Source organism: Bufo bufo, chromosome 3 (genome assembly GCF_905171765.1).
Source record: "Bufo bufo chromosome 3, aBufBuf1.1, whole genome shotgun sequence".
Classification (NCBI taxonomy): Eukaryota; Metazoa; Chordata; class Amphibia; order Anura; family Bufonidae; genus Bufo; species Bufo bufo.
Genome location: NC_053391.1, coordinates 409,567,672 through 409,589,721, shown reverse-complemented (window position 1 = coordinate 409,589,721; position 22,050 = coordinate 409,567,672). Strand labels below are relative to the sequence as shown.

Here is a 22,050-nt window from a genome sequence, read left to right as displayed (position 1 = left end):
CACGACCGTTGTTTTGGTCCGCATCTGTTGCTCCGTTCCATGATCTGCAAAAAAAATATAACCTGTCCTATTCTTGTCCGTTTTGCGGACAAGAATAGGCAGTTATATCAATGGCTGTCAGTGCCGTTCCGCAAATTGTGGAACGCACACTGACGCCATCCGCGTTTTGCGGATCCGCAATTTGCAGACTGCAAAACACACAACGGTCGTGTGCATGAGGCCTAAGTGTGCAGCCAATGACTGATATGTTGGGTTTATTGCTGAACCAGTGATTGGTGGCAGCGGTGACCTCATCACTCCAGCGGTTAGATAATGGCGCCTAAGTAAGTGCTTTATTTAAGATGGATCCGGGGGTTGTTTGGATTACAAAACCTACAACCACCTCATATTATCGAAGTTGTCCCCAGATCAAAACGCTACATAGATCCTAACCAAAAGAAAGATCAATGGGACTATGACTATAAAATGTATAATAATCTTTATTAGTCAAAATATATAATTTATATACAATAATAAGGAGAAAGAAGTACGATGGAAAGTGATCCAGAAAATATATACATGGGGTACATAGATCAGATACAGCACTTATGTCACAGATGTAATAATGGGAAGCAAACCCCAAACTCTTATATCTAGCTACATAGTAAAGCCAAAAAGATACCATAGAGTCCTAATAGTTGTTACTCCACCAGTGGGGGCGAAAAAAATACACGCCCCCAAAAAAAAAGTTTTGTTGAGCAAGCTAGATAATTCAGGCTCTCCACCAGGGCAACAACAAATAGAAGCCCAAGGTAGTAGATTAGACTAAAACTATAAGGCTGAGTACATATAGGAACTTAATGATAGCAAGAGCTAGGTGTATAGATATTGCACAAAGTTATAAATGCTCCACTTGGCTTCTAGCTGAATATATAGTGCTGAATACATACAAAATCCAATTAGCCCTAAAGCTGAATACATATAAAGGCTTTATAATACCTGAAGCTGAGTACATAAATATTGCACAGAGCTGCAGATACTATACTATACTAGACTTCTAGCTAGATATAGATTTGCTGAATACATGAAAAGTACACAGAGTCCTAGGTGCTATGTTTCACCGGAGCAGTAGTACTGGTGCCGTGCTGAGTACATATCAATAATGACATATAGTAATCAAATAAATAGTTGCACACATATGTACATACAAAAAGACAACAAACTACTCAGGGGAACAGTCCATATGCAGCTATAGCAACCTACCCACAGACATGATGTGCAATATGCTGAGGTATCACCCCACGCACAAACACCTCGACACGTGTTTCGCCCCTCAGGCTTCCTCAGGAGGTCAATTATTATACATTTTATAGTCATAGTCCCGTTGTTTGGTTTTTGCCTGAAACGGGACAACCCTTAATTCATATGCAAATGAACAGTTACATTCACCTGGGGCATCAAAGCTTCTCTGTACTCCTTTGCTCCTCCTGCTTCCTCTGCCACCCTCTCCCTATCCTTGATTGACAGGACCAGACAAGATGACTATGCAGCAACCTGGCCTGGCAGAGGAAGCTAGAGGAGTAAGGGTGCACAGAATGGATCCTCGATGCACGTCACTTTTAACCTCAAGCCATTGTGCCTGGTTTAACAGTGAATTTCACAGTGACAGACTCCTGTTAATATAACGATGATTATTGTTAGTCGCACCTATTGAGGTCACCACTGTGGCTAGTGTTTGGCTACATCACTCAAACGTTGTGTCATCATGTCATTAATGAAGAACAGAAACCGGTGAGGGACATTGTTGGCTTAGAGAGAGACTGGGCTTGGTAAGGAGAATATTACTTAGTTTTATTATTTGATAGCGTTTTTTATTCTTTAAATAGTGTAAGAAGATACAAGGAATCATCATAGATGATAGGTATGTGTCACCGAGGTTCCTGGCCTCGGTGGAGTAAGAGCCAGTTTTCTGTGTCAGCAGCAGTTGCTGTTTGACACTTTACTATCTAGTATGGTTGTAAATAGCTGATCCGGGGCGGCTTTTACTGGGAGTAGTCAAAGTACTGGGTGGGTGACTACTCCCCACGGTCCAGGCCGGGTTTTGACAGGCCTATAAAAAAACAGCCAGCAGTGTCAGGTGGGTGGATTACTCCTCTCTGGCACTGGAGCTGTGTAAAACTCTGCTGAGATCTGAGGCCTGTGTGTGGGCTGAAAGCTGAAGACAGTGTGTTGGGCGAGCAGGCCGCCTAATGCCTGCAGGTGGAGTTTCTGAGCCTGAACATTCAGCGGGGTGTGGATTAAACACCCAGGATCAAAGGTGAATGTTTTTTCTGTATGTACTGTTTTGGGTGTGAACTAACACCAATACTGAAAATGGACTGTCATACTGTGAACCTGCAACTAGTGTGAATAAACACTGCAGTTTTTGAGTTACAAACGTGTATTTGCCTCTATATTGCACCCGCTTGTCCTGTCTACCAGAGCGAACCTCCACAATTGGTGGAGGATGTGTGCAAAGCAGTGAGGCTGGCGTGAACACCAATATTTTTGGTTTCTGCATTTTTTCAGGCACGGTTGTATGTCGTACATTAAACCAGCTTTACTACAACCCGTGCACAACATATGATGGCTTTGCAGACAGCAGGAGCAACCCCGAGCGTCCACGATGCCCGGAAGGCAGTACGTGCAGCAATTCCTAAGATGACACCCGCAGATGACCTACCTGGCGATGTACAAGAAAGTGGCCACAAGGGAGAAGCTACCCCGAGACCAGTGGGCCGAGGTCGTCGCTCTGTTCCTGGCATCCAATTCCCAGCGGGTGTATTTCGACTTGCTGGACGATCACACGGCTGACTACCAAAAAGTAAAGGGTGAGATTTTGGCCAGACTGGGGGTGAATGTGTTGGTCTGGGCCCAGCGGGTACATCAGTGGGGGTTTAAGCTGGCTGAGCCTGCGAGACCCCAATATTATGACTTACTCTACATTTTGCAAAAGTCGCTACAGCCTGATGTGCTGAGTCCCACGGCTATGCTGGATAGACTATTGGCCGATATCTTCTGGAGGTCTCTGCCACCCCCTCTCCAGCACTGGATCGGCCAGGGGTCTCCTGGCAATGCCCTGGAGATGGTGGACCTGGTGGAGCGCTACGAGGCTACTAAGAATCTTAGGGGGGTTCTTTCAGGAGGGGGGCAGTCAAACCCCATAAATCTCCACCCCAGACCCAGGCACTTGTGCCAACCAAGCATGCCCGGGATGTACCCCCTTATGGACCCGGCTCCGATAGTCTGCTGGCGGTGTCGGGAGCCTGGCCATGTACGAGCTGACTGTCCACATGAGGTGGAACCCATGGACACGAACTATGGCTTCCGTCAGTTGTTATATGCCAGGGATCTGTGTGCAGCGGGTACCCCAGAAACTCTAAATCACTTGTGCCAGGTGGAAGTGGGAGACACTCCAGCGGAGGCCCCGGTGGACTCAGGGAGTCTGGTGTCCCTAGTAAGGGCTCCCCTGGTACGGTCCGCTGAGTATACTGGCCGGAAAGTCAGGGTCATGTGCATTCATGGGGACTTAAAAGACTATTCTACTGCCCTGGTGTCTCTAACCACGGGGGCCGGCAGTTGGACTCACGAAGTGACAGTTGCCACAAACTTACACTACGAACTTATAATAGGGAGAGACTTCCCGGGCTTCCCGGCAATGTGGCCTTCCTCGAGAGTGACTGATACACATGAGACAGGGCTAACCCCAGCAGAGTGGCCTTGCTCCGGGGGGACACCAGAACCCTGGGCCAGCAGTAGGGGTGACCGCCACTTCGGTGGAAGAGAGGGAGACAACCCCACTGAGTGTAATGGTGGGAGACGTGGAGGACTTGCTGCCAGAGCTTGAGCTGGCATACCTCAATGTCTCCGGGGATAATATTTGTACCACTCAACACCGAGCCTGGGAAAATGTATTGATAGTAGATGGTGAACCACAACAACCGGGGACAGAGTCGGTGTTCCCTCATTTTGTGGTTCATCAGGAGATGTTATGTTGTATCGGGTAAACCAACTGCAGGGTGAACATATTGAACAGTTAGTGGTGACCCAGGCTTACTGCAAACTCGTGTTAGAAAACACAGGACCGGATATTACAACGGTTCTACTGGCCCAGTGTGTTTAGAGATCTGGACGAATTTTGTAAGTCTTGTCCGACCTGCCAGGCAACTAGCCCCCAGCACCTTTTCCGCAGTCCCTTGGTACCTCTCCCAATCATCGAGGTACTGTTTGAGCGAATGGCTATGGACACCTCATAGGCCCGGTAACGAAGTCCGCTAGAGGACACCAACACATCCCGATCGTCCTAGACTACGCCACTCAGTACCCGGAGGCGGTGCCACTGCGACATACATCGGCTATACTTCTAGCTAAGGAGCTAATGGGGATTTGCTCATGAGTGGGGCTACCTAAAGAGGTTCTGACTGACCAGGGGACCCTTTTTATGTCCAAGGTCATGAGGTAACTCTGTAAGTTGCTGCATATTAAACAGTTACAGACGTCCGTGTACCATCTGCAAACTGGCGGTCTGGTTGAGAGGTTTAACAAAACAATAAAACACTATGTTAAAAAGGGTGGTGTCTAAAGATGGGAAGGACTGGGACCTTCTTCTGCCCTATCTCATGTTCGCTGTGCGAGAGGTGCCCCAGGCCTCTCCTGGGTTCTTGCCCTTCGAATTGCTATATGGCAGACATCCTTGCGGTTTGTTTGACATAGCCAAAGAGGCGTGGGAACAGCAACACACTCCGCATAAAAGTGTCCTTGAGTATGTTACCAAGATGCAACAGTGGATAGAAACCGTTTTGCCTCTTGTCAGGGAGCATATGGAGGCCGCTCAGCGAGCCCAGAGTCGGATCTCGGGTCCGGATCTTTAACCCGGGTGATCAGGTTTTGGTTCTGGTGCCGACCGTGGACAGTAAGTTCGTGGCCAGATGGCAGGAGCCCTACGAGGTACGTGAGAAAATTGGAGAGGTAAATTACAAGGTACACGAGCCAGGGAGGCGAAAGCCGGAGCAGGTGTACCGTGTGAATTTACTCAAACCGTGAAAAGATAGGGAAACCTGTACTGAAAACAGCCCGTGGCCTGGTTTTCTAGGGGAAGCTTTTTTGGCCCCTCTGTCTGAAGCAAGGGAAGCGGCTGCCACAGTAAGAATTGCTGACAGCCTCTCCTCTCCTCTTTATTAGCCGGAACACGGATGTGTTTTTGGATCTCCCTGGACGCACTTCCACAATTCGGCATGACATGACGGCTAAAAACCATACCGGGTACCCGAGACTCGGGAACACACCTGGGAACTGCACCACTACTGCAGATGGGGGAAAAAAGAGCAAAAAATGGTTTACCACAATTGTAACAGTTTTTTGTTTTTCTTAAAGCGATTCTAGATATTCCTAGTTCTGTTTCTATGGAAACCCACAACACTTTGCCATAATCTTTGGCACTCCCTCCTGAATAAAAATAATCCTGAGTCTAGACGTCATTGAGGAATCTAAAAGTGAGTGGGCTAGACCTATAGTGCTAATACCCAAGCCGGACGGGACACTCAGGTTTTGTAACGATTTCCGGAAACTAAACAAGATCTCTAAGTTTGATGCATATCCCATGCCCCGAGTCGATGAGCTAATTGAGAGGTTAGGACAAGCCCGGTATTTTTCAGTTTTGGACCTCACAAAAGGGTATTGGCAGGTGCCCTTAACAGAGGCTGCTAAAGAGAAAACTGCCTTTATCACACCGGAGGGGCTAAATCAGTACAAGGTGTTACCCTTTGGTTTGCATGGCGCCCCCGCCACTTTTCAACGGCTCATGGATATTGTGCTGCGTCCACATCTTCGGTACGCTCCGGCTTACCTGGACGATATTGTCATCCACAGTACCGACTAGGAAAGTCACCTACCCAAAGTACAGGCTGTAGTGGACTCCCTTAGTAAGGCTGGGCTAACTGCTAATCCAAAAAAATGCGCAATAGGGTTAGAAGAGACTAAGTACTTGGAGTATGTCATTGGGCGCAGAGTTATCAAACCTCAAGTTAGGCGATTCGAAATTGGCCCTCACCTGTCACTACTAGGCAAGTAAAGTCATTCCTGGGAATGGTAGGCTATTACATGAGGTTTGTTCCCCACTTTGCTACAGTGGCCGCGCCGTTGACAGGGCTCTTGAAGGGATGCAGGTCGGTGATGGTTCACTGAGATGATCGGGCGGAAGAGGCATTCTCCGCTTTGAAGTCAGCCCTGTGTGGGTCCCCGGTTTTGGTGACGCCCGACTTCAAGCGGGAATTCATAGTACAAACGGACTCCTCCAAAGTAGGCCACGGTGCTGTACTTTTTCAGGAAGTTAACGGGGAGGAGCATCCCGTTGTCTTCCTCAGCCGCAAGCTTATCCCAGCCGAAACCAGGTACAGTATAGTGGAGAGAGAGTGCCTGGCTATTAAGTGGGCACTCGAATTTGTTGGGGAGAAAGTTCCGCTTGGTGACTGACCACTACCCTCTCAAGTAGATGAGCCAGGCCAAAGAGAGAAATGCCCGAGTCACCAGGTGGTTCCTGTCCTTACAGAACTTTAGGTTCTCCGTAGAACACAGGGCAGGCCGCTTGCAGGGAAACGCGGATGCCCTGTCCCGAGTTCACTGTCTGGTGTGTGTTCACCCTCTTAGGTTTGAACAAAGAGGGGAGGTATGTAAGAAGGTAGAAGAAATCATCGTAGATGATAGGTATGTGTCACCGAGGTTCCTGGCCTCTGTGGAGTAAGAGGCAGTTTTCTGTGTCAGCAGCAGTTGCTGTTTGACACCTTGCTATCTAGTATGGCTGTAAATAACTGATCCGGGACGGCTCTTACTGGGAGTAGTCAAAGTGCTGGGTGGGTGACTACTTTTATAGGCCGGGTTTTGACAGGCCTATAAAAAAACAGCCAGCAGTGTCAGGTGGGTGGATTACTCCTCTCTGACACTGGAGCTGTGTAAAACTCTGCTGAGATCTGAGGCCTGTGTGTGGGCTGAAAGCTGAAGACAGTGTGTCGGGCGAGCAGGGCGCCTAAAGCCTGCAGGTGGACTGTCTGAGCCTGAGCATTTATCCAGGCGTGGATTAAACACCCAGGATCAAAGGTGAATGTTTTTTCTGTATAAGCTGTTTTGGTTGTGAACTAACACCAATACTGAAAATGAACTGTCATACTGTGAACCTGCAACTAGTGTGAAGAAACACTGCAGTTTTTGAGTTACAAACGTGTCTTTGCCTCTATACCGCACCCGCTTGTCCTGTCTACCAGAGCGAACCCCCACAATAGATAACTGCACAATCCCTTTAAAGTGTACCTGAGTTTTCAAAAAAGTTTTCATAATGGCTGTGCTATTTTGTACAATCATAACTGTAAAGGAACAGTTGTGTTTGAACTTCCCTAAAGTCTCTTTCAGCCATATTATTCCTTGCTTCCGCTGCACAGCTAGATGCATTTCTCTCACAAGTAGTCGGTGTCTTCCTGCTGCCAGTACTGTATATAGTGACCTCAATCCCTTACTTACCACTATGTTTGTTTTCTTCTGGGGAGCTCAAGAAGTTGATAAGAGGGATGAATCACACTTACAGAAAAGCAGGAGGCTCCTGTGATGTTTAGAAGCAGTTGTTTTATTAGGCTCAGGATCTCAGCTAGCAGTGACACCCACCCACTTCCTCTCAGCCGTCTTCTGAGTCTCTGTTACCAGGGACGGCTTTTGCCTGACGACAGGCAGTGGACTGCAACTTAGGTGGAAGTGAGACCCCTAGTGGCTATGACTTTACAGCTTTTTTTTCAGGTGGATGCAGGTACTGTATATTTTAATATAAAGTGATTCAGCTAGTTACTGCTAGTTACACCTTTCTCTATTAAATTAAGTGAAAGTGTTTAAAAGTACAGTGATAGTTCTTCAGGTTCACACAATTTCTGCCAAACATTGTCATGAAATTACATTATATTTTTATTTATGTTTTTTTTTTTTTTGCTTTGGTGATCAATGTATTTGTACAATTTCCTCCCCAATTTCTTTGCTACATCTAAATGAATACCGTTTTGTGAGTATTGTTTTCTACCTACAGTAACTGAAAAGGCAACCTGTAATAAACTGTTGTTTAGAGGCAAAATCATGGATTTTTTTAAACATTTTATTCATTTATATAGCACATATTGCAAAGTGTTATACAGATATTGTCATCACTCACATCGGTCCTTGTCCACATTGGGGCTCACAAGCTAAGTTCCAGATTAACCAGTATTATAGGTAATCAGTATGCTTTTTTGATTGGGGAATCTGAATACCCAGAAAAAATCCAGGACCCCAGTGATGAAAGGCAACAGTGCCAACCATTGAGCCACCATGCTGCCCATACCATAGTGGCATTCACATTTTCAACAACTTTTAATGGAATAGGAAAAAAGCAGCAAGAAAAAAAGAAACTAATTGAATGTTTGGACCTTTCATTCACATATACCTTTTGAATAGTATGTGGCGTGCTGTAATGCCTTGCTACCTTAGAGCTTTTGTCCAGCCTTGTAACCAACAACGCCTGAGGTCCACCTCTGTCTTCCTCAACATAAAAACCCCACTCACCTGTCCACGGTCCTGCTGCTGCTCCTTTTCTGGCCACTTGTGTTCTCTGCAGGACCAGGAGCCAGCTTGGTCCCATGACCGGTATAGCCAATCACAAGCCTAAGTGGTCACAGCAGTTTAAATGCTGCATCACAGCAGTGGTGTACTTTTCAAGCCGTTGTGATTGACTGCAGTGATTGTGGGACCAAGCCGTTTCCTGGTCCTTGAGGAACAATGCAACGATGGAACTGCGGACAGATAAGTGGTTTTTTTTTTTATTCAGGAGGGAGTGCCAAAGATTATGGCAAAGTGTTGTGGGTTTCCATAGAAACAGAACTAGGAATATCTATCTATCGCTTTAAGAAAAACAAAAAACTGTTACAATTGTGGTAAACCATTTTTTGCTCTTTTTTTCCCCATCTGCAGTAGTGGTGCAGTTCCCAGGTGTGTGAACCAAACCTTACTGTAAAACCAGTGTTAAAGGGTTTCTACCACTTCGTTTTCACATAATTAGCTTTCAAACACTAGCGATCCGCTAGTGTCTGATCTACCAAACAATCCTAATATAATAGCTTTTGGTGCAGCCGTTTCGCTAAAAAAAGAACTTATATTGATATGCTAATGAGCCTCTAGGTGCTATGGGGGCGTCATTAGCACCTAGAGGCTCGGTCTACCTTCACAAAATGCCGCCGCCCAGCGCATCCCTCCAGCCTGCCCATCTCCTCCGGAATGCGATCCTCCCTGTGAGCCAGCGGATGAATTCTTGCGCATGCGCCGCGTGCGTCTGTATTCGGCGCATGCGCAGTGAATGTCTGACCGCTTTCTGCACAGACATCTCCACTGCGCCTGTACCTCGGAGCACTATGACGTCATCGGCGCAGGCTCAGTGGAGATGTCTGAGCAGGGAGCGGTCAGACATTCGCTGCGCATGCGCCGAATACAGACGCGCATGCGCGAGAATTCGTCCGCTGGCTCACAGGAAGGATCGCATTCCGGAGGAGATGGGCGGGCTGGAGGGACGCGCTGGGCGGCGGCATTTTGTGAAGGTAGACCGAGCCTCTAGGTGCTAATGACGCCCCCATAGCACCTAGAGGCTCATTAGCATATCAATATAAGTTAGTTTTTTTGCGAAACGGCTGCACAATAAGCTATTATATTAGGATTGTTTGCTAGAGCAGACACTAGCGGATCGCTAGTGTCTGAAAGCTAATTATGTGAAAACGAAGTGGTAGAAACCCTTTAAAGGGGTTTTTATGTTAAGCCATTTTAGGATTTTTTAATTTTCTCTACAATCCCTTTAAAAAACATTGAAACTCCTGGTTAGAGAGTTCTCGTGACAGTGAAAATCTTTTTATTCCCTTGCTGCATGTGATGGAAATAACTGGACAGATGTTTGCTACTTCCTTCCTTCCAATGTGCATTACTTAATAATGGCTGTTTTGAGAATTAATTCTGACATACTACGTGTAACACGTCAGTTATTCAAGATGAAGCTGTATGCTGTAATTACCTCAGAATTTTTGTCATTTTTATCTTTTCCAGCCTTTTATTAGATAATCCACAGATTAGGTACACCATGAAAAGAGGATTATATGATGGCAACCGCCAGTCTTTTTACTCATTGTCATTACACATTGGATATCTCATTCTGACATCTGCTAATTCCTTGTTGCAAAAAAAAAATATAAAAATCAGATTATTGTGTTATGATTTTAGACATTGACAGGTAATTATTTTTATATTGTGTTCATTACATTTTATTACTATTCTTTTAGGTTAATAAAGAAAAAGTTGATGTAGGCAATATCTGAGTTTACTAGTAGTGACATCTGCAGCTGTCATGTAGAATACATCTACCGCAGGTTCCATGAATTACCTTGCTGACTGGATCTGTGGAGGCCTCTAGATAGTCCCTTGTTTTTTTGCCACTTGGGTTTTCATCCTGTCAAATCCTTTGTTTCTCTGGATTAAGTACTGTATATCCTGAGGTGTCTCGCAGTATATACTGAAAACTTGTCCTTTCAATAAAATTCTTTATTGTGAGAAATAAAAAACTGACCTACTTACAATGACAAGATATTGTTTTAACGGGACCCTTCAAAAGGGGTATTTTTTTTAAACTAAATATTCGTAAAAATATTTTTGAGAATTTTTGAATATTTTTCAGCAGTACTTTGCCATTAAAAATTCAATACAAAATATTATCCTTCTGTACCAGTCAACACAAATGATAAGACCTCCTATATAGATTGGTAATCCATTGTCATTTCACTTCTGGTGAGGGAAGATGTTATCTTCAAAGTAATCCTCACTATAACAGTAGGTATAGACTTGGGATAACAGTATGACAGCTGTCATTCTTTTTATATGTCTAGATGCCCAGAAAAGAGCTCTGTTTGGTGATGGTCAGACTGAAAAAGTAAAAGGGGTTGTCTCACCTGGCCGTTACTAAGTCCCAACCACCAGGCTGCTGGGGAACAGAGCAGCGGCCCGCCACTTGCTGGTTTTAGCTCCCATTGTGGTACAATAGCAATCGGCATAGCTTGCTGTGCTATGCTGTTTCTGTAGCTTCCATGCACAGCAATGGGAGCCACTGAAACAGTGAGTGCAGAGCCACTACGCTGTTTCACAGCCACCTGTAACCTTAAGCAAGACTGCTTACCACACTAAGAATACAAGTCAAAATGAGGTTAAAGGGGTTGTCCAAGAGTATAAAGTGTCCCCCCATGTGCCGGGCCCCCCACATGGAATATACTTACCCCGCTCCCTGCGGCGCTCCTGGTCCCTGTACCCACCCCTGCTGCTTCTCCCCGTACACCGGTGTCGGGGGAGCAGCCAATGGCAGGCGGGGGCGGGTGATGCTAGGGAGGCTCGTCCCCATCCCCGCCTGCCATTGGCTCCCCCCGACACCGGATGTTTTCATCCGTGTACAGGGAGAAACAGCAGCGGCGGTGCGGGGACCAGGAGCGCCGCAGGGAGCGGGGTAAGTATATTCCATGTGGGGGGCCCGGAACATGGGGGGACACTTTATACTCTTGCATAACCCCTTTAAAGAGCCAGCATAGTAAGTAGAATACATGGAGTGACAATTACAGTATATATAGAAAATATACGCCCAATATAAATATAATATGCTGTGTATATATATATATATATATATATATATATACACACCCTTTTAAAGGGAATGCCATCAGAAAGTGACCTATTGTGTAAATCACATTTTTATGTTAACATTTGTTTTTTAAGTTTTGGTGAGGACTTTCTTTCTTTTGAGAACAACTACATGTGCATACTATGATAATAAATCCAGAGGGCTGTTGGAGGCCACGCCATCCCACTAAGCCCCTTTCTCTTTCAACACCACTTTTAAAATGTGATAAGACAAGTGAAAAGTTGCAAATTATAGCATGTGCCATAATTTACAACACGTTAGTGAATGTCTCTAGGTGTGTTTCTGAGTAAATCCTACCCAGGACTAATATATATATCACATGACCGCCTTGTCATTGGAAAAGTCTGAACTGAATTCAATATGGCAGAGTTCAAAATGACTGCCAAAAAGCAATTGCATATTTGAATGAAGAGAATGGTCCACGATTCTTTTTTTTTTTTTTCACGTGTGAGATGGCTTGGATGGATCTCAGAGCCTTTACCTGCTCTGTCACTTTCCTTATTGTATTTTGTTTACCATCAGCATAGTTTTGACCGGCTTCTCAGCCTATGACTGGTGTATACAGTACATTGTAATTAGTTACCCAGCCAATCTAATTGTAAATACCTTATATAGTACATATTCAGTACATATCCCGGAAATAATATTGCCTTTATTTCTTCTCTTTCACATGGGTTATCCAGCAAAAAGTAGGGGTTGGTATACAGAAGAGACAACCTAATAAAAATATTAAATGTCCTGCAAACTTTTTGATACTTGCTTCTATTTGGACTTTATAAAGACTTTAAGTAAGCCTTACTTGGACTTAGATTATTTTGTCGCGTGTCATGGGGGCCGGGAGCTTGTCTGAGCTGCCTTGCTCCAAGGTCATTAAGGTTTTTATGATTTAATCTACTTTCCATTATTTAGACCTTCTAAGCAACCTTCTGTTCTCTTCCACTAATTGCCTAAAAGAAAGTGCACAGAATGAATAGAAGAATGAAGGGATTTAGTGTTGTCGAGGTGCCAAACGGTTCAAGGGCTTCTACAGCACTAGTAAGACTATTACAGTGACACTGATTCTCCTTTCTAGCGAATGGTGTCCCACCAGCACTATACTCTGGAGAAAGACTAAGCTGGGACATTGCTTGGTTAATCAAGTACCAGAGTGGCAGTTGTCCGTGAAGGAATAAAAGAAGCAAAGTGGCCAAAAAAGCCAAGATCCTCACAAGGACAACCCCACCATATGCTTTATTAGATGTGGCTCCTGCCCTGCCATACTCATTGCATCCATGCATTATATTGTCAGCCATTCATTCAAGTGACCAACATGTAATGCCAGATGTCCCCTGCGGTGGCCGTTGCAGGAAATATAGTATGGCTAGACCCAGATGCCCCAATGATCATTAGAGACAATGGCCTTGAACAGATAAACTAATGGGAGGGGGGCAGCATCTTTTTAAAAAAGATTTTGTGAGACAACTCCATTTCCATACTAAATCAGATCAAATGTCAAGAAAATACACAGTTATGAAAATGTGAAGTTTTATATTTAAAATGCAGATGTTTATGATATGAATCTAGAATTACAGTTCTGGTGACCTACAAAAAACTTTTTGGTGACATCTGCCCAATAAAGGGAGTCTGTCACGTCTTTTTCACCAATATATTAAGAGCACTGTACCACAGAAGATTGCAGACACATTCCAAGCATAGTGATACAACAATATATACCACCGGCGCTAATTACAATATTGAAGCAGCAGTGTCAGAAACAGCTCCGTATTAGCTGTTATAAATGGGTTACGCACATAAATATAAAAGAAGGAGACACCGCGCTAAACCTAAGTCACCTGACCCTTATTAACCTCTGGTTCCGTTCGTGTCAAACCTATCCACCTCAGTTAGCAACTGTCAAGGTTACCTTAATTCTGATGTGTGGAACTAGGGGACCACCTTCTCGGGCGTTCCAATGTGCACGTTCTCTTCTGCGCAGAGGCGAATAGCAGGAAAAAGTAGGCTGTATGGAGTTCGCCCCGGCCGGTAGCGAAACTCCGTTTGTACTTACGCTCACAAAGGGAGCCGGTGACGTCACCTGTTAAGCTACGGACTGCTGTAAGCACCAAAAGACCTTCCTACGCGTTTCGAGTGCATGGCACTCTTCGTCAGGGATTCCCTGACGAAGAGTGCCGTGCACTCGAAACGCGTAGGAAGGTCTTTTGGTGCTTACAGCAGTCCGTAGCTTAACAGGTGACGTCACCGGCTCCCTTTGTGAGCGTAAGTACAAACGGAGTTTCGCTACCGGCCGGGGCGAACTCCATACAGCCTACTTTTTCCTGCTATTCGCCTCTGCGCAGAAGAGAACGTGCACATTGGAACGCCCGAGAAGGTGGTCCCCTAGTTCCACACATCAGAATTAAGGTAACCTTGACAGTTGCTAACTGAGGTGGATAGGTTTGACACGAACGGAACCAGAGGTTAATAAGGGTCAGGTGACTTAGGTTTAGCGCGGTGTCTCCTTCTTTTATATTTATGTACATTCCAAGCATACCTGTGTGCACTTTGTGTCTGTAGTCCATGTCCAGGAAAAGCACTTGTATTCTGCTGGAAAACAGCTCCTAAGTGCCCAGCTCTGCTGCTGCTGCAAGTGCCCAAAGCAAACCAGACTGACGAGGGGAGGGCTGCTTTAGCTGCTCATATCTTGGGGTTGGTACCAGCTAGAAACAGGATACAGCATTATATCCACTATATCAGAAGCTATAGCCGTTAGAGATCCAGTCAGGACTGAAAGCTGTTTTTACTTCCACTTGGGAGCTGTTTTTCAGCAGAATTAAAGTGCTTTTCCTGGACATGGAATACAGACACATAGTACACACAGGAATGCTTGGAAAGAGTTTGCAATCTTCTATGGGGCAGTGTTAGTTAAATTGGTGAAAATTAGGTGACAGACTCCCTTTAATGGAAGATCTGTCTGGTTTATGATAGTGGTGACTCTGGCACTTTTCCCGACAATTTTGTCAGGCCTTTTTTGACAGTGGCGGCACGTAAGGCCGCTTTCATATGGTCAGTGTTTGATCAGTGATTGTTAGCCAAAATCGGAAGTGGAGGCTACACTGAGGTATATTGGAAAGATCTGCTCCTCGTCTATGTTTTTGACCTGGGCCTGGTTTTGGCTCACAATCACTGATCAAACACGAACTGTGTGAAGGCAGCCTGATGGATGGAGCCTCCAAAGCTTTGCCTAAGCATATTTTAATATATCCTATTATAATTTACATCTGTGATTCTCCATTTTTTTTTATGTAAGGGAGCAGTTCTTGGTAATAGCCCCATAACTTATTTTGAATATGTTTTAGCATGTCCCCTCTTGTATTACTATGAATTCATAGTACTCTGTGTTATGCCATTCTTGTGTTATTCCTATATATATTTATCAATAATGGAAATTCTTTGATATAGAGTAAGTTAGTTTTTTTTTTCCAGGTTCACAGGATTGATGGTCTATCATTTGGACAGGTCTCAATATCAGATCAGTGGGGGTCTGACTCTTGGCACCCCCCCACCGATAAGATGTTTGAAGAAGAAACAAACATTACTGCCATTACTGTTGTATCTATTAGCATTTGCGGCTTCACGTTGTGTTTTTCTTCTGGTTTAGTATCGTGTTGTTGTGTTATCTTCTCCTTGGCTCTGGTCTCTGTTTGTCTGTCAGTGGGTTGGTTTTATATTCCTAGGATGGGGATTATGGAGGCCAATGCTGGGGTCGCGCTAAATGGAGAGAAGTAGGAGGAGTAGCGCAGCTGCTGTCTAGTAATCCTACCAGACAAAAATAGCGAGCCATTATAAAGCATAATGATGAACAGTACAGTACGGCCTTCCACCCACAACACCCCAGCACTTGTCTGCAAAATCTCTCCAGCTTGCTCATGTATAAGGCTATATTTATTACGCTCTGGGTGTGCGCAGAGAAAAATGGAAATGTTAATCATACCTCTACCTAGCAACATATATTATTTGCTCAGGTAGTGGTGAGCCATGCGGTGCTTTTAGTTGTCACGAGCGTCACTGTTTTCCATCGATTCACCCCTAGGTATTTATAGAGCCTGTCATTCTTTTAATTTCTTTACCTTTTAAGTACTTAATTCCCCTGCAGTATGAAAGTATCATAAGGATACTTTTATTTGTGTGGGTCTCTTTATTGTATTTCGACATGCAGTGTTTGGGTTATCTTTACTGTAGTGTGACATAATCAGTGTATGTTTTTCACTTTGCATTTGTAGAAAATACGTGATGACTTAACACTAGATGCCTTACTGGAGATGAATGAGTTAAAAGTGAAAGAGACCATGAAGAAGTATGGAGCTAGCACAGAAGAGTGCTCTCGGCTAAATGGAGCGCTTACCTGTTTAAGGAAGCTAGCGTGGTCAGGTAAGTCCATTCTCTACACTATGAAGCTGCATTCACACGACTGCGGTGCTGCCGTGCCTATGTTGCAGACCACAAACCACGGGTCCACTAAACACGTGCGCTCCGCATCGCGGTGTGGACACATTGCCTTCAATAGGACCGCGATCCGCAAGCTGCTGCGAAAGATAGGACATGTTCAATCTTTTGCAGTGTGGAAGCGTGGACCCAGAAGCCCACGGAAAGGCTCCACATGTTTCCAGGGGCTTCTGGGTCTGTGCCTCCGCGCTATAAATGATAGGACATGTCCTATCTTTCATCCACATGCGCAACACAGGCATGGCAGCCCCAGGTTGGCGTGAACGCGGCTGTCTTGGGAATCGTAGATATCACTTTGTAAATGTGCTTGTAGTCTGTGATTAGATGTACAATATATAGCTAGGGAAGATCATGCGCATACAATAACTGTGGCAACCATGTATAGCACTTGAGGACCATGGGACTAAAATCAATGGATGCTATAAACATTGGGTGATTTTCCATGGCGTCGTTTTTATTTGTTTTTTACAGTCAACAATTGCACATTAAATAGGCCAAAAAGACCAGAACCAGGCGTAATAGAAATGCCATGGATTCAATGGATACTATGGAAGAGAACAATATTGTATCAAGGTGGTTGCTCTCCATCAAATGATTTTAATGTGATCCTTATGAACTCCACCTCACTTTCCTTTCTTTGCGGTGGCACTGCACATAAAATATGCTTGAACTTTACAGTTTCCCACCGTAAGTAATCGGTTAGCTTGGAAGGCTGGCAGGAGTGAGAGTCGAATAAGCTTCTGGGCTGTACAGATCAGACACACTTAAAAAGTTGATGGCTCCTAAGATTTCACAGCACCTCAATAAAATCTCCATTTAATCTTGATTTTACCAGTTGTGTGAACTCAATTTTTCACTCATTCAAGGACGTTCCCTACTGGTGGTTGTCAGGGACATTTAGAGCAAATACCCATTTCTGCAGGGTTAAAAATGAAGCATTATCAAAGGCACATTAAAAGCAGAGAGCCATGCTTCCCACAGCCCTTGATAATAGAAGAGGCATCATTAGGGTCGGACTGGTCCACCAGAGTACCAAAGAGTCCTCCATTGGGCCCATTTTGTGAATTCATAGGTCCAGGAAACAAAAAAAACATTTGGAGCTACCTTTATTTCTAATCACTTGCCGCAAAGGTTTATTTATTTTTTATTCAAAATCTTTGAGGGTACAGCCACATTGTCCAGTTACCTGATGCAGTTTTGGAAGTCAAAATTCATATGGAGTGGACCATAAAAGGAGAGAAAGTACATACTTATAATAAAAAATGATTATCAGCTCTGTACACCATACAGTAGTCTGATCTGGGAAACAAAATCTCCCACTGCATAATAGGAGCTAAGTCAAGCTCTTTGACAACAGATGTCTGATATATACCTGACAACAAGCTTGTTGACTGTTTCTAATAGCATCTGGCAGAACTGTGCATGCCGCTGAGGACTAGAATACATGCTGTAACTCCATGATCAGTAAAAGACAAGTCATGCAATGTTTTCACAAAGCCAGACACTTTCCATAACTGATTTAACTTTTATTCCAGTTGTGACATACGGTTTTACTGTATAATTTGCTTTGTCTAGGTGGCGACATGAAGGATACATTGTGGAATCCTAGTGAAAACCGAAAAGACAGCTCCTCCCAATCTCCATATGACCTCTCATCCCCAGGAGGAACAGTTTGGACTTTAAACACTCAAATTCCAAAGGCCAACAGCCACCAGCCTCGATCCATATCGGTGTCCGCCATCCCTGTTTCTGAATCACATGGACCTTATATTTATTCAGAGAGCTTCCAGGATCCATTTAGCTCCTCAACACCAAGCAATAGGCTTACACTGAGGACTCCCCAGGGGTTTACAATTACACCACCTACCACTCCAATGACAAAGAGACACATGAAACTAAAGCCTCCTCGGACACCACCGCCACCTAGCCGCAAAGTTTTTCAGCAGCTGCTACCCAACTTTTCAACGCTGAAAAGGAGCAAGTCTCATGAATCACAGCTTGGGAACAGAATAGATGAAGTTCCAACTCCAAAGTAAGTGTCTTGTCTTTTTTGCATGGCTTTTATCTGTAAATTATTTTTGGTTGAGGCAAATTCTGGACTGGTTTAAATTTATCAAAAAGATATACCATTAATTTCTGATAGATGTGGGTTCCACCATGAGACCCATACCTATCTCAAGACCAAAGGTCCCCCCAATCCATCTAGTCAGCTGATGGTCACCATATCCAGCATATGATTAAACACAGAGGTGACCATAGGTGTGCGCAGCCTATTGCATTAGGGTGTGCACCCTAAAGCACAAACACACGCCGCGCGCGCGTGTATATATATATATATACACACACATATATATACACACACACACACAAATACACTAAGGGGTATTAGGGTACATTATTATACAGGAGTAATATAACTAAGGAGGGCTATCAGGGACATTATACAGGGGTAATATAACTTATATTATCTAAGTTATATTACCCCTTCATCATGTCCCCTGAGATAGCCCTCCTCAGTTATATTACCCCTGTATAATAATGTACCCTAATACCCCTTAGTTTTACCCCCTGTAATTTACCCTGATACCCCTCAGTTATACAGTATCATATAACTGAGGGGTATCAGAGTACATTATACAGGGTTGTAATTGAGGAGGGGTAGCAAGCAGCAGGGAACATACAGGGCAGATTCCAGTGGTGTAGCGTGGGTTGTTAGCACCCGGGGCAAGCCAAGTATTTCTCCCCCCAATCTGTGGACACGCCCCTTTTTACAAATAATGCAGATGTCACCTGCAGTCCTATGTAACACCACAGATAACACAGTGATAACTGAGTACAGATAGTGTAGCAGATATCACCTGCAGTCCTATGTAACACCACAGATAACACAGTGATAACTGAGTACAGATAATGTAGCAGATGTCACCTGCAGTCCTATGTAACACCACAGATAACACAGTGATAACTGAGTACAGATAATGTAGCAGATGTCACCTGCAGTCCTATGTAATACCACAGATAACACAGTGGTAACTGAGTACAGATAATGCAGTAGATGTCACCTGCAGTCCTATGTAATACCACAGATAACACAGTGATAACTCTCTGAATACAGATAATGTAGTAGATGTCACCTGCAGTCCTATGTAATACCACAGATAACACAGTGGTAACTGAGTACAGATAATGCAGTAGATGTCACCTGCAGTCCTATGTAACACCACAGATAACACAGTGATAACTCTCTGAATACAGATAATGTAGTAGATGGGTGTGAGGCCCCAGAATTCAGAACACGCACAGTGTGACCTGAAGTCTGGGACCGGAGTGCGGCCGTGTGGGCCAAATCCTATAGCCACCCCCACCCCCCCCCCCCCCCCCCCCCCAAACAGATATGTGGATGGACATTACATATAATGGTACACACTATGCAGTACAGTACAGCAGCACATACCTGTTACATCCAGTGACGTCTCCTGTGATGTAGACCTTCCTCAACGTCTTCATTCGGAGATAAGACCGCCATGATACCTTCTTTCAGCCGCGTCTCTGCAGAGTTTCACAGAAAAATGTTTAGATTTCTCACTTTACTATCATCCTCAGATAACAGTCCTCCCCTCCACCCGTAGTGCCCATAAGTATAATGCCCTCTGTATAATTATAATATATACTGGCCTCTCTGTGTTATTATTATTCTTAATATTATAATGCCCCCTCTGACTTAGGCTCCATTCACACGTCCGCAAAATGTGTCCGCATCCATTCCGCAATTGTGCGTAACGGGTGCGGACCCATTCATTCTCCATGGGGACGGAATGGATGCGGAAAGCACACAGTGTGCTCTTCGCATCCGCATTTCCGGAGCGGCCTGCCGAACTTCCGGTCCGCGGCTCTGGAAAAAAATAGAACATGTCCTATTCTTGTCCGCAGCTGTGGACAAAAATAGGCTGTTCTATGGGGGTGCCGGGCGGGTGTGTTGCGGATCCGCAAAACACTGCAGACTTGTGAATGAACCCTAATAGTAATAATTATGGCGCTCTTCAGCCCCTCCAGCATACAGTCCCATGTAAAATACATCACTCCTTGCCTTCAGCCCCTCCAACATACAGTCCCATGTAAATAATATCACCCTTCTTCTCTTCGCTGCCTGCCTTGAGCCCCTTCAGCATACAGTCCCATGTAAAATACATCACGCCCTGCCTTCAGCCCCTCCAACATACAGTTCCATGTAAAATACAAAACTCCCCCGGCCTTCAGCCCTTCCAGCATACAGTCCCATGTAAAATAATATCACCCCTCCTGCCTTCAGCCCCTCCAGCATACAGTCCAATGTAAAATACATCACTATCTCTGCCTTTAGCCCCTCCAGCATACAGTCCCCAGGTAAATAATATCACTTCACCCCCTCTCTTCAGACCCCTCTAACCTTCTGCTCCTCTCTGCAACGTGCTCTGTTGAATTTCCTGCATATCTTGAGGCCCCGCCCCCTGTATGACGAGACTCCGCCTCTTTCCCCGACATCATACCTCCCTAGAGCAAATCCATTCTAGCGCTCTACTGTCTCATAGGCTTCAGACCCTTAGCCTGAAGCCTATGTGAAGGATCGCATCAGGAGTTGGAAGATGGCAGTGCAGTATGGAGGTGATGATTAGGGTGTGCCCAGGCACACCCCGTGCGCACGCCTATGGAGGTGACCAGGATTACAAAAACAACCAAACTTGCTGTAGTTTCACATGTACTTTACCACAACAGGCTGGCGGAGCTCTCTGTTTCTAGCATAGCCGGATGTTACGGCAATGCCCGCTGGCCCCATTAACTATAATGGGATACTACGGAGATCAGGCCTCTACCTGGCAAATATGCCGGGATTCAGCCGCACAGAAATCGCTGCATGTAAGTATGAATAGCTAGTAGAAGGTTACCTTCTTGACTCCAATGCACAGCCATTCAGATTCTAAATTCTCCTCTTTCTCTCTCTTTCTCTTCCTGTCTTTCTTCTTTTCTGTGGATCTGGCAGAGATCTGTTAGTCTCTGGAAGTTTCTTGGGCCTGAGACAAGGAAGCACTGATAGGAACTCCAGACTAGACACTCCCCAAGAGCTAGGGGTGGAGCCAGCCACCACCTGCAACCTGCAAGGGCTGAGACAGAATTTTTAACCCTTGGTTGCGCTATACATATGTGGCTTTACTGGTTGCAGTACATGGCATAACATTCAATAGCATTACATTCAATAACATCACATTAAAGTACAAACCATTTGCATATACCCTCTAATCCAGGGTTCTGCACGTGGGACTTTTTCCATTGAGTTTGGTGCAAGTTGTAGAAAGAGCTGAGCAACCAGTGGCTATTTAAAGCTGATGTAGCTGGTGGCTGCTTTTGCCTTTGCAAATGGTGATCAAGGAACCCTTTCCATCCCTGTAGTAAGAACTTTTATGTATAGGGAATTATTTCATATGTTGATATATCAGAATGAGATTGGAAACCCTCTACCTTTTAACACTACATGATGTAACTGTGCATCATAAGCATTATGGGGATGTATGGAGTGGGGTTGCATGTTGAGCTTGCTCCATACACAGTGGGTCCTGGCTGTATAATACAGCAGGCATCAGCCGACAGTGACCGGGAACAGATTTGGCTCCAATCAGGTCATTTTTCCCTGAAGATGTCACTCTCAATAGCAACTGCGGCATCTGGGGGGTTAGACAGAGGAAGGAGCCCCCTCTGTCCTTAAATTGGAGCACTCTCAGCAAAATCGGGGGGCTCCAATTGATTGCTAAGACAGCCTGGGCTTTGTGAAGGCTCCCAGTGCTGTCACAGTA

The 22,050-nt window shown here is 44.9% G+C and overlaps 1 protein-coding gene across 5 annotated transcripts in view; it reads left to right on the top strand.

Annotated features, from left to right (window-relative positions):
- KSR1 (kinase suppressor of ras 1) overlaps positions 1–22,050 on the top strand; it is a 154,228-nt gene that overhangs the window by 91,958 nt on the left and 40,220 nt on the right. For all 5 annotated transcript variants that reach the window (XM_040424872.1, XM_040424873.1, XM_040424871.1 and 2 more), the window contains 2 exons: positions 16,003–16,150; positions 17,801–18,257. In XM_040424872.1, the coding sequence (XP_040280806.1) occupies positions 16,003–16,150; positions 17,801–18,257 (605 nt within the window). The remainder of the gene's footprint in view (positions 1–16,002; positions 16,151–17,800; positions 18,258–22,050) is intronic.